Source organism: Triticum aestivum, chromosome 6A (genome assembly GCF_018294505.1).
Source record: "Triticum aestivum cultivar Chinese Spring chromosome 6A, IWGSC CS RefSeq v2.1, whole genome shotgun sequence".
NCBI lineage: Eukaryota > Viridiplantae > Streptophyta > Magnoliopsida > Poales > Poaceae > Triticum > Triticum aestivum.
Window position 1 is genome coordinate 613067978 of NC_057809.1, and position 16347 is coordinate 613084324.

General features: G+C 50.2%; 2 protein-coding genes across 2 annotated transcripts; both read left to right on the forward strand.

The window, feature by feature from the left end:
• Nucleotides 1-221: 221 nt before the first annotated feature.
• LOC123129066 (endochitinase A) lies at nt 222-3935 on the forward strand. The gene is made up of 3 exons (XM_044549212.1): nt 222-478; nt 573-728; nt 2345-3935. The coding sequence occupies exons 2-3, from the start codon at nt 618-620 to the stop codon at nt 3518-3520; spliced, it is 1287 nt and encodes a 428-aa protein (XP_044405147.1). The 5' UTR covers nt 222-478; nt 573-617; the 3' UTR covers nt 3521-3935.
• Nucleotides 3936-6659: 2724 nt separating this feature from the next.
• Nucleotides 6660-10019, forward strand: LOC123129067 (silicon efflux transporter LSI2). Its single transcript, XM_044549214.1, has 3 exons — nt 6660-8405; nt 8896-9085; nt 9444-10019. Exons 1-3 carry the CDS (start codon nt 7293-7295, stop codon nt 9710-9712), a joined length of 1572 nt encoding a protein of 523 aa, XP_044405149.1. The 5' UTR covers nt 6660-7292; the 3' UTR covers nt 9713-10019.
• The last annotated feature ends 6328 nt before the right edge of the window (nt 10020-16347 follow it).

Below are 16347 nucleotides of genomic sequence, written 5' to 3' on the forward strand. Positions count from 1 at the left end.
GTATTTACTACTATTATGAACGACATTAATTACACGCTAAATATATTAAATGAGCTTTGGCAGTGCATAAAATCCTTCCTTTTCCATAGAGGAGGAGAAGAGAGAGTGGGAAAGCAGGCAGGGGGCAGGATGGTAATTCCGCGGAGGGCTGGCTAATGGCGTGTTTGACTCGAGCAGGGGTATAAGAATCCCCTCCAGTCTAAAAAATTTCAATTAGTTTCATTCAGTAATCATCAGAGGCGAGGCGAGTCCCCTCCAGTCCCCAACCCCCTCCTCCTCGCCGCCGCCGTCGCGCTCGGATCCGGCCCCGATCCCGCCGATCCATGCCGCCGCCGCAGCAGCTCGCCGCCTGATCCCGGGAGGCCGGAGGGAGGAGGGAGGAGCGCCGCTCGTCCGGTCGGGGAGGCGTTCCCCTGCGCCGGTCGGGGCGGAGGGGAGATCCGCCCGATCCGCTGCTCCGGGGTCGCCTGCTTCGGCGGTGAGGAGCCCTGTGCCTTGCCTCGACTGCTCTTACTCTGCTCTTGCTTTCGATTTCGCTCTGGTCTCTGATACGAATCTCCCTGCCCGTCCAGTTCGTCGGCTGCCGATCGATCCCGTTTCTTCGGTGGACTGACCCGATGGAGCGCGGGAGCGAGATGAGGCCCGTGCACAACAGCGTCGACACCGTCAACGCGGCGGCCGCCGCCATTGTCACCGCCGGGAGCCGCAGGCAGCCCACCGTGGAGCCGGTTCGTGCTTCCACCCCTGCCCGCTGTGTGAACTTTTGTTACCGTCCATGTTGCTGCCGCATCGTATGGTCTCGTCGGGTCGTTTAGCGGGCTTGCTCTGATCGTTATGCTGCTGCGGTAGAGTTCATGATTGTTTAGTAGATGCATCGTTTGTGTATGCATTTTCAAGTGAAATCGCTGGTTTGTGCTGCCTCTTTGAGTCATTTGCCTCGACGAGAGCTTAGTATGATGGTGCATCCCGTTATCACCCGGTCGCCAACTCACATGTGCTTGTGATTGCATAGATGTGCTGCCTGGTACCTGGTTGCTGTGTAATAGTAACTACTTAGGTGTAATAGGTACATGTTCTGTACAGCATCAGAGTTCAGTTGGGAAACACATGTTACAAAATACGGACTCCCATGAGCGAGTTAGGACGGGGGATTAGTTACACAGGTTAGTTGTGCGCTTTGAAATATAGTTGCATTCTAGTACATCACTGCGGGCAGGTTTGCTTGCTTCACCTTCACTAAGTTGACTTGTAAACTTTGGTTACATCGTTTAGCAATACATGGTGGTGGGCAAAACTGATAGGAGATCAAGTTTTGCACCTGCCTGTATTTTTTTGGGGAGATGTAATTCATGTTTTCTCTTCAGAAGATTATTTATACCGTGTGCCACTTTTGGCGTCGGATGAAACAAACTATCAGCACTTAATACTTGCATGGAATTAACGGGCATAGTTGAAACGGTCTGTTTGAATTCTTGAGAGGACCAGATGGGACAAAAATATTCTCTCTTAGCTGGCGATATGCCACCAGCTATTATTTCTGTTTTTAATCCCTGGCGTTAGTTACTCCCTTTTTAATGCATGGCCTGCTGTTTAGGCATTCGTCCTGTTATGTTAGTTAGTCACAGTTTTGTCTGTTCATGAAAAAAATTAAGGTAATGTGGTGCACCTATGATTGCTACTCTCCAGTACTTTTAGCTTGGACCACATGAAACAAACAGTATTGGTAGTGTCCGTCTTATTACAATAGCAGCCGGCACTTGCTGATGTGAGATGCCTTTGTAGTGGAGCTATGATTTTAACCCTGTGGCTGTAAGTGGTGACTAATAACTAGATAAAAGGAAACAAGTATGTGGTATCTATATGTTACAGTTGTGGCTGGAATTATGGTTTCTCCCTTGTTTACTACTCCATCCGGCTGAGTTATCTGTTGTAATTTTGAGTGACTTGTATAATTTACTTCTACTATTTTTTTTGGTTAGTTTCAGGCTAAGCAGCATGATGTTTCACTTTTCTATGTTTCATCACACTCATGACTGCTTTGATTTTTACAGTTGTTGTGTAGTATAGTTCGTATATCGTTTTCTGTTTTCTTAGAGAAGTTGCATATTGTTGTTGATTATACTGAGGAGCTAAGGGAGACAATTTAGTATAGAATGTATATGTCTGAGAAAAGTGCACATGATCCTGATTATACATAGGCATTGAACTCTTCAGTTCATACTTTATTAAGGTGCCTTGTTTGTTTATGAACTTTTTATGCTGCCACATGCTATATCCTTTGTTAAAGACTGCATAATGACAGCTCTTTGTTTCTGTACTAATGAGTAGTATTGTTCATTTGCAGAGAAGGAAATGGACTGATTGGTTGAGCGCATACTTCTGCTTTGGAGCTCAAAAGAATGACCGGCGCATCAGCCACGCGGTCCTTGTCCCAGAATCTGCATCTCAGAGGATAGATGCACCGGCTCCAGAAATTCCAAATCATCCACCTCCCCAGGCCTTCCCCTTTGTTGCACCTCCATCATCGCCCGCCTCTTTCCTCCAATCAGGATCTGCATCTATTATACAATCACCAATGGGCCCTCCATCTTTTTCGCCTCGCTCGCCAAACTCTCCGTCACCCACAGGTCCTCCATCCATCTTTGCTATTGGGCCATATGCACATGAGACACAGGTGGTCTCCCCTCCAATCTTCTCGGCCTTCACAACTGAACCTTCAACAGCTCCTTTCACTCCCCCACCAGAGTCTGTTCATCTGACAACCCCTTCCTCGCCTGAGGTGCCATATGCAAAGCTTCTGACTTCACTCAACAGCAGCAAGAATGGGGAAAGGGGTGAACTTCACTCATACCATATGTACCCTGAGAGCCCAATAGGGCGTCTCATATCTCCAAGCTCTGCTTGTTCTGGCACCTGCTCCCCATTCCCTGACCCTGAGTTGCAGACTTCCTCACAAAGCACTTTCCCCTCCTTCCCAGTTCGTGAGCCCCCAAAGATCCTGGATGGCGAGGGCATTGCTACACAGAAGTTGATACCTCGCCATATGAGGAATGGCGGCTCCCTTTTGGATGGCCACATTACAGCAGCTGTACCAGTCGTGGACTTCTCTGCAAGACTTCAAAACAATGATCATGCTATGGATCACCGGGTCTCATTCGAGCTGACAGTAGAGGATGTTGCCCGCTGCCTGGAGAAGAAGACCGCGATTTCTGGAGAATCTGCTGCATCATCTTTCCACCTTCCATCCAGCAACACGGGCGATCACTCCAGAGAATCCAATGAGACAAGGGCAGGGCTCTACGTCGATGAAACATACCATGACCTGCCTGAGAAAGCACGGCGCTCCCTGTCCCTCCGTCTTGCCAAAGAGTTCAAGTTCAGCAATGTCGATGCCCCTCATGTGGAGGAGACGGGTGCGCTCGGGTCCGACTGGTGGGCGAACGAGAAGGTGGCCGCGATCACAACTGAGCCGAGGAAGAGCTGGTCCTTCCGTCCAGTGGCGCAGCCAGGGGTCAGCTAACCGCCGCACTGACCATAACCTTACAACAGGAAGATACAAGTTTCTTTTTGCTTCTTTTGCTCCTGCAATGCAAACAGGAAGACACCATCATCTCAACTGCAGGAGACGCCAAAACCTATGCAAACATTCAGGTTGTAGTGGCAAGTTAAAGGTTAGATATAGTGGTAAGTAATTCAGTGTCCAGCTAATCATCATTCATATAAAGAACCCAAAGGTGGTGATGCAGATCCTGGAACCCTCCCTCCATGTGTTGTTGATGTTGTTGTTATTGTCGTCGTCGTTATAAAACCAAACCGCAAATACTTTTACCGTTGTAGCAGCGTGTGTTGTAATCCTGTTTTTAACTCACTTGCTAGCTGCTGTTGGACTGATGATGCTGTTTATGTACATAATAAACCTAGCCAGAATTGTAGAACTGTTCCTCTCAGCGGCATCGTCAGATGGAGCCATATTCTACCCTGATGCTCATCACAGATGACAAATTACTCCCTCCGTAAACTAATATGAGAGTGTTTAGATCACTATTTTAGTGATCTAAACGCTGTTATATTAGTTTACAGAGGGAGTACTATTTTGTTGTTCATCTGTGTAGCTGGCTGATTGATTGGAGCCAGCATCAGAAAGCACTACTGTGATGTTCATCGCATGAATCTTCTGTGCCTATTGGTGTGAATATTGAAATTACAAGGAGGATCGTGTTATCATCCAGGCTGTGCCTTGGTTGAACCATGTCGTTTCTGATGCCAATATTTTGCCTGGCACCATCCAAGGAGTGCACAGAGGTCGGCAATGGAGCTGATGTCAATATTTTGCGACGGTGGCAAGCAATTTGGCTCTTCAATCTAAGGCCTCCTTTGGTTCATAGGATAGAAATTTTATAGGAATAGGAAAGTCATAGGAAGTGAGATGACATGCATCTCAATTCCTATAGAGAAAGAGATGTCATTTGGTGTATATAATAGGAATTTTTCCATTGAGTCTAAGCTAATGTATTTTTCCTTCAAAATGTGAAGGATAGAATCCTATCCTACATAGGAATAAGAACCCATTCCTACAAACCAAAAGGCTTCAAAAGATTTTTTTCTTTGCAAATCCTATCCTATAGAATTTCTATAAAATTCCTATAAACCAAAGAAGGCCTAACTTTTCTGCGGTGTATAGGTTGTTCTGCTGCCCTTCGAAAGAACCTGAGTATATAGGACCAAAAAGACAGAAAGAAAAAGAGAGATCCTGAAAGGGGCCTCCCCCCTTGGAGAAGTCTGCAAATCTCTACCCGGAAGCTACTACTGTCTGACGCATGAGATGAGCCACCAGAGATCATCTGGAGATCACGAGACAGTTTAGTAAATAGACGGGCAATAATCATAGCTCCGTCCGGAAATACTTGTCATTAAAATGGATGAAAATAGATGTATCTAGAACTAAAATACGTCTAGATACATCCATTTCAATGACAAATATTTCCGGACGGAGGGAGTAATAACTAAATATCATGACCCCGAAGATTCGTCAAGGGGTGCCGTTACACCACAACATCAGTCTCAGCAAGTTAAAAGAAGAGGGAAAAAAAATCCATGTCTTCGAAGAAGCAAATAACAATGGCGGTAGCAGCAACAACAACAGCAACAACAAAAATATGTGGATGACGACGAGTTCGGTTCTCGTCTCGTCCCGTCGTACTAACATGGGGGACAATTTTCCTTTAAAAAAGGGGGGGCAATTTTGATCATCATATCAATCTTGGGTCTAATTTAGAAAAAAAATATGGAGATGAACTTTTTTTTTGAGTGACACAAGCGCTCATATACACGCGCATACACTCACCCTATGAACGCACACACGCACACCCTACCCCTATGAGCATCTCCGAGAGACTGAGCCGGCATATCATCTTGAGATGGGAACGTCTCCTCCCACTGAAAGCGTATCGCCGGAAATCCTAAAATAAATTCAGGAATAATGCGAGCACCAGGATTTGAACCCTGGTGGGTTGGGGATACCACTGTCCAACTAACCAACTCAACCACAGGTTGATTCACAATATGTTGATGAACTTGTACGATTGATTAGTGTAGGCCAACCGGCCGGCCAGGTGGCAACAAGATTAGATTAGGTGGCAGCAAGCTTCATTGTGGAGCCTTAATCATGTGGTGATATTTTTTCTCTTCTTCTTCCTCCTGGTGGGCCCAACAACTCAGCATCGACCAATCCACATCCGGCTGAAAGCCAGCCGGCGCAGCAGGAAGCAGGAAATATCACAGCACTGCCCCCCTCCCTCTCCATGATGAACAAGGTGAAGTTTAAGGAGAAGCAACAGGACATGATTAGATTTAAGGTGCATGATGATCAATTAATTAAGGACAGGAACATGGGGTGCATGGCTGAGGGTTCAGACAAGCGACGGATAACGTTGATCGGGCACCAAACCAAACCAAAATCACATCCCACCACCCTCCACATCAGCAATCAATAATCTAATCCAGCTCCCCCCTCTGCCTTCGCCGTCGCGCCACCCCCGGTGAACGCGTGCACACCATCATCTCCATCTCCGTCCCCATCGCCATCGTCGTCGCTGTCTCAGGGCCCGGCGGTGTTCTCGCGATCTCCTCCGGTCAATCATTGTGAGGTCTACATTAGTAGCAGACTAGCAGTGATACCAAAAGTTACCTCACTGGTAATATAGAATGGCACCCAAGCCAGACAGTTACTTCTCTGTCTAATTAACCTGTCAATTTTGTGCCAGCAAATGTGAAAGTGACCCCACTAATTGCCCCTAATCATTCTCTACCACCAAGTCAAGAGCAAGTCTTTTCGTACCAGTATAATTATTTTTTCACCTCTCTTTTTCATGCACCATTGTCCAATCAAAAACAACCCCCAGTGGCAATCCTAGATTAAGGAGGAAAACAAGAACAAAAAAAAGTGATGCAAAAAATGTACTTCTCCTACAATAGCGTAAAAAACGCCCTTATATTATGAAACGGAGGGAGTACTATACTATTCCCGACGTCGCAAAAATCCAAGGCCGGTCCACCTCCATGGCAAATTCTCAACAGCATCCATCGCCATTAATCATGGACGTGCATGTGAGGATGCGGTGAGAGCACCGGGACAGAGTTGGTCCGGCTCCACAGGAGCCAGCCACATTTTCTCTGTTTCTGGAAATACAGAAAATATTTTCCTCATTTGGTTGCAGACATCCCATCGACTGGTGGGGGGAGCTGCAGGAAAATAATATCCATGGCGGGCAATCTACTAGGAGGCCATGTGGAGCTCGCCAAGTGGTCAATGGCCCGTTGCCAAGTGTTCCATTGTTAACCTCTTCTGGTGCCAAGTAGTTTCCCCACGAGCTCCACGAGCAGACCAGCTCCTCCCTCCTCCTCGTCGTCCTCCTCCTCAGCGTGTTCTCGGGGATACCTCCATCCATGGAGATGGCGGCTTCTAGCTGACGAGCCTGGTGGCTTCCGGATTGGTACGTACGTGCTGTTGGTGCATGCATGATTGCCGCTACCGCCCCCACCATTAGTTGGTTGGAGCTCGCTCCGGCTCTTGTCCAGCTCTGCTTTTGTGAGCCAGTGGTTGCAGATCTTAGCTCCTGTTCGTAGCTAGCTAGGCCACAGATTGCAGATTTCTTTCTAGGTGGAGGATTAGTCAGGTCGCTTGCTCTTTTTGAATCGAATCTGGAGGAGAGGAGAGGAGAGGAGATTCTTGCAGATTCTTCAGTAGTGTAGAGGAGAAGCAGAGATTTGGATCTTGAGGGTGGGGGCAAGCAATGGCGATGGAGCCGGCGGTGAAGGTGGCGCTGGGGACGGCGGCGTTCGGCATCTTCTGGGTGCTGGCGGTGTTCCCGGCGGTGCCCTTCCTGCCCATCGGCCGCACGGCGGGGTCGCTGCTGGGGGCCATGCTCATGGTGCTCCTCAACGTCATCACCGCCGACGAGGCCTACGCCGCGGTCGACCTGCCCATCCTCGGCCTGCTCTTCGGCACCATGGTCGTCAGCGTCTACCTGGAGCGCGCCGACATGTTCCGCCACCTGGGACGCGCGCTCTCGTGGCGCAGCCAGGGCGGCAAGGACCTGCTCCTCCGCACCTGCGCCGTCTCCGCGCTCGCGTCGGCGCTCTTCACCAACGACACCTGCTGCGTCGTGCTCACCGAGTTCATCCTCAAGATCGCCCGCCAGAACAACCTCCCGCCCAAGCCGTTTCTCCTCGCGCTCGCCTCCTCGGCCAACATCGGCTCCGCCGCCACCCCCATCGGCAACCCGCAGAACCTCGTCATCGCCGTGCAGAGCGGCATCTCCTTCGGCGACTTCGTCTTCGGCATCCTGCCGGCCACGCTCGTCGGCGTCGTCGTCAACGCCGCCATCCTCCTCTGCCTCTACTGGCGGGAGCTGTCGGACGAGAAGTGCGTCGACGTGTCCCACGACGCGCTCCCCGCCGAGGTCGTCGAGGAGGACGACGTCACCTCCCACCGCTTCTCGCCGGCCACCATGTCCCACCCGCGCCGCGGCCGCCTCCCCGACGGCTCTGTCCTTCCCGACGCGGCCGGCTGCGACGCGCACTGCTCATGCGAGCCGGTCAAGCCCAACGGCGACGTCGCAAAGGCGGCGCCCGACGGCGTCGGGATCCACCAGAGGCGTGGCTCTGCCGCCAGAGTGACGGCCAAGGAGGGGGATGAGTACTGCTGCTTCAACTCGACGGAGGAGAAGGAGGCGGCCATGGACGAGGAGTGGAAGAACAGGCTGTGGAAGACGTGCGTGTACGCCATTACCTTCGGCATGCTCGTGGCGCTGCTGCTGGGCCTGAACATGTCCTGGAGCGCCATTACCGCCGCCCTGGCGCTCATCGTCCTCGACTTCAAGGACGCCCGCCCCTGCCTCGAGAAGGTAACTGTCTGTCCGTCTGCAGTTAACTGAACCAACAAGTCTGTCTACAGTTTAACTGAACCAACAAGTCTGCAAAATGAATTCATCAGTTCCCATCTTGAGTGAAACTTTTGTTTACAATTGAAATAATTCAAATGGTTTGGTCGAATTTAACACCTGTTTATACAAAATAGATTACTGTTCGAGATTGATTGTTCACAGCAAACTTCTACAGTCACCGTGAACCAACAGGTGTCTGTCAGTCGTCTGTGTACAGTTAAACTGAACTAACAAAGTCTGCAAGATGAATTTACCAATTCCCATTTTGAATGAAAATTTTGTTTACAAATTGAAATAATTCAAATTGTTTGATCGAGTTTTACACCTGTTCACACCAAATTGGATTGGCCAGTGTGTTCTTTCTGAAACTAAAACTCACACCAGAATTACTTACTACTGTGCATCCCAATCGTTGTTGCTTACTGTGGTGCTGCTGAAAAACAAATTTCAGGTCTCCTACCCACTGCTGCTCTTCTTCTGTGGGATGTTCATCACGGTGGATGGCTTCAACAAGACCGGCATTCCGAGCACGTTCTGGGAGTTCATGGAGCCCTACGCGCGGATCGACACGCCCACCGGGGTGGTCATCCTCGCCCTGGTCATCCTTCTCCTCTCCAATGTCGCGTCGAATGTACCGACTGGTTAGTTCCTCTCCCCCTCCCCCCTCATTGCGGAATACATGCTCCATTTATCACAATATATGAAAATTAGAGTGAATTTCGTCTATTTTTGTGCAAATTTCATATATGCTTCCAAACTGTGACTAATCAGACAGCAGTAAGCAGGGTCACCAAACAATGGCACGATTCATTTTTGGATCAGCCGTGCAATAATTTCTGAATGTGTTAGATGGTAGCCAGGCTGTGAGGTCCCAACTTCTATCAGATCGGCCAATCATTCATTCTACTAAAGAACAAAGAACCAGCTGAACATGCCAAATCCCCTGCACCAGGAACATACTACTGACAGACTCTGCATTGGTTTTGTGCTTTGTTGCAGTCCTGCTGCTCGGCGCACGGGTGGCGGCCTCGGCGGCGGCGATCTCCCCGGCGGCGGAGACCAACGCGTGGCTGATCCTGGCGTGGGTGAGCACGGTGGCCGGCAACCTGTCGCTGCTGGGGTCGGCGGCGAACCTGATCGTGTGCGAGCAGGCGCGCCGGTCCCAGCAGTTCGGCTACACCCTCTCCTTCTTCAGCCACCTCCAGTTCGGCTTCCCGGCGACGCTCATCGTCACCGGCATCGGCTTGCTGCTCATCAGGAGCAACTGAACAAAGAGAGCTTATGGTTACCAACACCAACAGCAACAGAAGAAGATATGATTCATATGGATATATAGGCATGTAAATTTTTAAAATTGTGAATGTTGGGCCGTCATTTGTGGCCTGTGGGGTAAGTCTTGTGCCACAAAGAAGCTGGGAGGCCCCCGAGCACGGATGATGCAATTCATGGTGGTGCTCGGAGGCTTTTTGGGTTGTACATTCTATATATATTGAAAAAGAGGAGGAGGAAGAAGAAGATGTACATGAGTAGCTGCTATCTCAATCAAGCAAGTAAAATGAGGTGTATATTTGTTCAGTGTTGACGATGAATTGGATGGTACACATTGCAATCTGTTGACCGATCGACCAAGTGGGAAAAGATCATGCATGCATCCAGCTTGACATGTGGCCCCTGTCTCCACATGCCATCCTCCAAGGCACAATGCATTCCATGTGCAACCTCGGTCCATCTTCACCATGCTTGTTTTTTCCTTACAAGCCAGATCACCAACCTTATTAGAAAAGGAGGATTGCCCCTGGCAGACCATGCTGATGGTATGGTAGTTTAGTCGCGGGGTGAGCATCGATGTAGCATGGGCCGTAAGGGAATGTGACATAGACGCCACGAGCATGCTCTGCAATTGTGCTTCGTATTGCTGGATCAAGCTTTGGTGTCCAAACTAGTAAGTAGATGCTAGTTTGCTGTATGATATTTTGGTGTATGATATTATGTTTTTTTTATATAAAAGAGAGCTTGCCTCTTCGATTTCATTTAAAGAAATCAAATGTTCACACTGTATGATATTATGTACTAGTAGATGCTAGTGTTTTTATTCCAGTTTCTCTGTTTTCAGTTAAATGCGGCCGAGCTCTGCTGGTCACTTCTCTATGTGGCCTCGTTTTTTAGAAAAGGAGGATAGACCCCCGACCTTCATATCTGAATGGTGCATGCAATCATCTTATTAATTTTTCATAGAGGCCATATAAAGTAATACAGTACATCAGCAGCCTGAATCCACCATCTACCATCTAGACAACACTTATTGCTACTCCTATCTCGTTGATGAAGGTGTGCCGAATATCTGGGCCTAATATCAAATGGACATCACACCAAACCCTAACATCTAAATTCGGATGCCCCAGCCCAGCCACACACCGGGACTGGGTCCCATACCAGACCGACGCACTCTCAGAGGCTGCTGCCACCATCTTCCACTGGTCCATCTCCAAGCAAAAACTGGCCCATCAACCTTGCCCGGTCTGCCGTCGACGCCACCATGACACCAGACAACTCCACCATCATACACGTATCTGTCCACACGCGCCCGTCGCCGAACCTCCGCGGCATCATGCCACCGGGATCCGCTGCCGGCCTTGCGATGGATGAGACACCGCTCTTCCACTTGTCCCATCCAACTAGCACTTGCTCCAAAACGATGCCCTCAGAAGGGACAACGACATCAAAGGTAGCATCATCATCTGATCCGGTAGATCCAGATCTAGGGTTTCCTAGGGTGCCACGACCTGCAACAACGATGCCTCGAGAAGGGAACGATGTCATAGACGCCGCCATCGTCCGCCTCCGCCATGACCGAGGTCGGCGCAATTTTCACTGGAAGTCACGTCCCTCCAACCTCGCAACTGGTTGGAACGGAACGGAGCCTCGCCGTGGAGATAAGAGCCGTTGTCGACACGTAGACAGGTAGCCTCCAGCCGCCCCTCACCGGTCCTCCTCGCGCCACTGCCCGGCCAAGGCCGTACCGAGACGGATCTGGACAGGACGCCAGATCCGCAGCCATCGGAGCCACCCATGCGCCCGAGGCTGCCACACCGCTAGCCATGTAGGTTCCCATCACTGTCGCGCAGCAGGGACGCTGCCCTGACTGCCGCCCTAGGCCTCCCCACGTGAGACACCACCTCAGCCCCATAGGATCTGCCGCGACGACCACCCTCCCCGGATCTGCGATGCAGGGCCCGCCGCCACCGCGGCCCTTGCCGGCGGCAGCGGCGGCTGGGGATGGAGGAGAGGGGAGGGGCTGACGGCGCGGGATCGGGGGCCCCTGGTGCTGCCCGAGGGGAGGCAACGCGAGGGGGAGGGGAGGGGACCGTGAAGAGAGTGGCCTCGTAGGTGAACTGTAATAATGGAGAGAGTGTTGGTTTGGTTTATTTAGGCAGTTTAGTTGAGTTTGCGAAATGGCGCCGAGATCGAAACTCGATGAACACATGCTCCTATTTTGTCTTGTCAGTTTTCAATTTTCAGAAATGAAAACTGTGGGGAACCCCTTAATTCGAAAAAAATAAACTCACACAAAAGCAATGCATGCATCCTGCAATGCGTACTATATACAGGCAACAATGTTATATATATATATATATATATATATATATATATATATATATATATATATATATATATATATATAGATGAAATCATGCAAATCTTTTACTAGCTACTATGTGAAGTACTCCCTCCGTAAACTAATATAAGAGCGTTTAGAATACTAAAGTAGTGATCTAAACGCTCTTATATTAGTTTACAGAGGGAATACTACTTAATTACTAATTAGCCATGACTAAATATATAAGTTCTTAGATCCTCTCACAAGCATGCATACATCATCCATCTGCTTTCATATCCATGCAGCTGACAAAACAAACAATATTTCATTATATCTCTCTGATCCAACAACCGTGCTCGATCCAACAGGTACCTCATCATCCATAGCAAAGTTGCAACATATTCGAGGATACATACTACATAGGCTCTACCTTCATCACCCTTCTTCTTCCCTTCCAAGGAGTTACACACTATGGGCCAGATCATGATCAATAACGATTGTAATAATACCTTATATTATAGGGTAGTTTAGTTGCCGGAAGCGCATCCACATAGCATGGGCGATAAGGGAACGCGGCGTGGGCGCCAGAAGGGCCCATACCACGCACGAGACGCTCTCCTAAATGTTGTATCCTTGAGGTCCTGAAATGGTATGCCACGATGTGGCCGAGGATCGCATTGCGTAGGAGCACCACATCCTTGTGCGGATGTAATCCCAAGACTCTGTAGTTATGCTCAGACTCCTCGTCCTTGAAGTGGACGGCACTTTCATCGAGGTCAATGAAGTTGTCCTCGTCTGAGTCCCAGTAGTACTTAGAATCATCCTCACTATTGGATTTGTCTTCTTTGTCGATGTTGGTGGGAAAGTCTTCCGACTCGTACTCAGAGCCCTCTTCGCTTTTGATTTCACCATCTTCATCTTCATGTGCATCCCAGCTATGATTGTGACCATCGTCATCAACATCGTTGGTTGTTCCATCGAAGTCATCCTCCTCATGGATGCATTCTTCTTCATCGTCATCATCGTCGCCATCGACGTCATCGGTCGTGTCGCTCTGGTCAGCATCCTCATCATATATGATTTCCTTCGTGTTACAGGGTTCAAACAAGCTGACTAATGCATTCTTTTCGACCACATCCCACAACACTCTAGGCTCCCACTGCTCTTGTATTTTAACTTCATACAGACTAAGGTCTGCCTCATGTGCTAGCATCCAACGCACCTGGCCATCGACTAATTCCATCAATGTCCATACCTGTAGGATGAATTTGTCAAGCGCCACATAGTGAACCCCGCTCTCGTAGTTCGCTACCACGGCCCTGTCGAGCAGCTTGGAATACCCTAGATACTGGTTTTCATCGTAAGCTTTCCCCGGAAGTTGAGCCATGTCATACGTCCCATCCGAAATGTGCAGGATCATGATGATGTTGTTCCGACAATGTACATAGAGCGACCCCCGCCAGTACTCAGCCGACTTCCACATACCCACACTCGTATATCGTGGCGCAGTCACCATGTCACAGAGATGCCCAGCGGCGCAAGGCCCCGGCACAAACTCCCGGCCAGCCCATTGGCCGGTCTGTGAAGAGAACACCAATACAGAAATCACCTTATCCTCTGGCTCCTCGGCCCCTAGTGTAGCAATCTTGGTATATTCTTGGGTATTTTCTGATGGGAGCTTGAAAACCTGATAGTGCAGCGACACGGCCGGGTCAAAAGCAAGGAACATGCAATTGTCCTTTGACAACCGCAACCCCTTCTTTGAGAGGGGAGCACATCGTACGGTCGCGGGGTTGCAGACATAATATGAACCATAATATGATGGATAATCATTCTCAAGGAGGAGGAGGAGGCCATTGCAGTGATGGATCACGGAGGCCCAACCATGCCGGAAAACAGGATGACGGAAGACAGGCCCGTCATGAGGTCCGTGTAGCCGAGCCGAGCGCGCCGGCAACGACGGGGCCAAGAACGAGGATTTGTCGTCGCAATTATAATTCTTGGTGAAGATGCCAGGGAAGGAGGCTGGAAACATGTATCGAAAGAGGAGCTTGTGGCCGTCGACGATTGCGCGCCACGCGCGGCAGACCCGCCGGGACTCCGCGAGCGGGCGGCAGGGGAGCTGGCGGAGGATGTGGAGGAGCACGTCGTAGGGGAAGCAGATGCCGTTGCCGTCGCCGTTGTTCACGTCCATCGGGGGTGCAGATCGATCAAGTCGGCCGATGGGTCGATGGAGAGCAACAAAAGACTTGTATAAATCGTACCTGCTGGCTAGGTAGATCGAGTCCGGCCGGAAAAAAAATCCTATGAGACCAGGTCTCATAGGCGAGCACGTGAGACCCTACTGGATGAGCGACACGTGGCGTCTACAATCTCAAAGCATGGTAATCCCACTTACGTCTACCCTCAATCCCAAACAGCTGATTCCCGTCTCCTAAAGCACACGTACGATACTTCATCACGCTAACAGGTATGTGGGATTAGGGTTTTCTTATTTTCCTCATGTCTATGGCAGCCACGCCGCAGGGCCTCGACGGCGGTGGCGAAACGACACGACGCAGCGACGACCTCTCGTCCATGGCCGCGCCGAGGGAGCTCGTCGTCGGCGACCTCTCGTCCATGACCTCGCCCAAAAAGAGCTCGTCGCCGGCGGCCTATCGGACGGCTCGTCCATGAAGGATGCAAGGCACATTGTTGGCCCGGTGGACAGCATGTTCACGGCGGCCGTGCGCCAAGGCATCGTCGTGGATGGCCGGACCAACTACTTGTCGAGGGCGGCCACGCGCCACTGCAGCCGCACAACGACAGCGACCATAAGAGGCGCTGATGCCGGTGGCTGGTCGCACTCCTCGTCGAGGACTACTCCGCCCAGGGTGAGCGTGAGATGCATGCTTGCATAGAATATGCATGTGAAAGCCATGTGCTACCTTGGTTGATCAATTCCAGTAGTACTCCCATGCACAATAGAAAGCGATTCTATGCATTTTAGTTGAAGCAATGAGCTCATGTGCTCTTTTCTTTTTTATGTGTAGATTTTACCTTTTAGATATGTAAACAAATGTTGGTACTAATTTTTAGTGCATTTTACATGGACTATTTTTTTTACGGTGCTACGGCGGGCTTACGCCGGCCTGAACCATTTTCATTTTATACGATAGAAAGCATGGTTCGAAAAGAAATATATATGAGAGAAAGATACAAGACATCAGGTACAACAGATAGCAACCAACATACACAAGAAGGCACAAGAAAAACAAAAGAAGAACCAGAAAAGAGTTGTGACAGGCAGCCAACACTAAGAACTTAGCACCCAACACCACTAGTTGGACCGAGAAGAGCGAAAACAAGCTTTGTTGAATCAATCGAAAGAAGATCCGTCACCGAGAAGACGTAGAGAAGAAGTTGCCTGCTGCCCTGCGATCACTCTGCACCTTGAAGAGCTAGGAAGTTGCAACCACCGTCGAAGGGCATCCCACTGCCTAGCCACGTCGCGGCAAAGAGAGCCACAGACCATGCCGAAGGGCAATGTTCCACCGAGACAGGCCCTGCACCTCCTCTAGGCCAGACCACAGCCACCATAAAAAATAGAGAGAACCAAAGCACTATGCTAGGCAACAAAGCCTCAGACGCCGTCAAAGGGCACCGAACACCGAGACCTCATCGTCGCCACGAGCCCCCAAGAGATAGGTCAACCATCAGCACCGAGGTGACCAAGGGATTGGTCACCACCACAGATCACTTCCACCGCCACCACCCTGCACACCAACAACCCAACAAACACTCCAATCCAGACATCAAGCTGCCAACCGCGGATCCATGGCCCCCAAAAACAACGCCCCAAAGGGGGAGAAACGACATCGAGACGCCGCCGTTGTCCAATGCAGAGATGGATCTGAGGCTTTCGCCCGGGGCACAGGATTAAGAAGGTAACAATAGCTTCCCGATAACGCCTTCAAGAAGGGAACCGGCGCCCGAAGGCGTCGCCGTCATCGTGGCCGACAAGATCGACAGAAGGCTTTCTCCTGAAGCATCCCGTCCCAGTCATCTCCGTTGAAGCTGGCCGCTGTGCCTAGCAGCCCGAAGCCTCCCCACCCTCCTACCAGCAGGGCCGGGCCCACTGTTGAGCCAAATGTGCGGCCCGCACAGAGCCCATAATTTTGAGGGGCCCCAAATTTTATATGTAGGCCTAGTATTTTTTTTAAATAATTCCAGATCAAGGTCGCACTGGGCCGTGAGGCGTTGGAGCTGGGCATATGTGGCCATGTCTTGAGGCCATCGAGCGCTGCGCTATGCTACCCTACATGC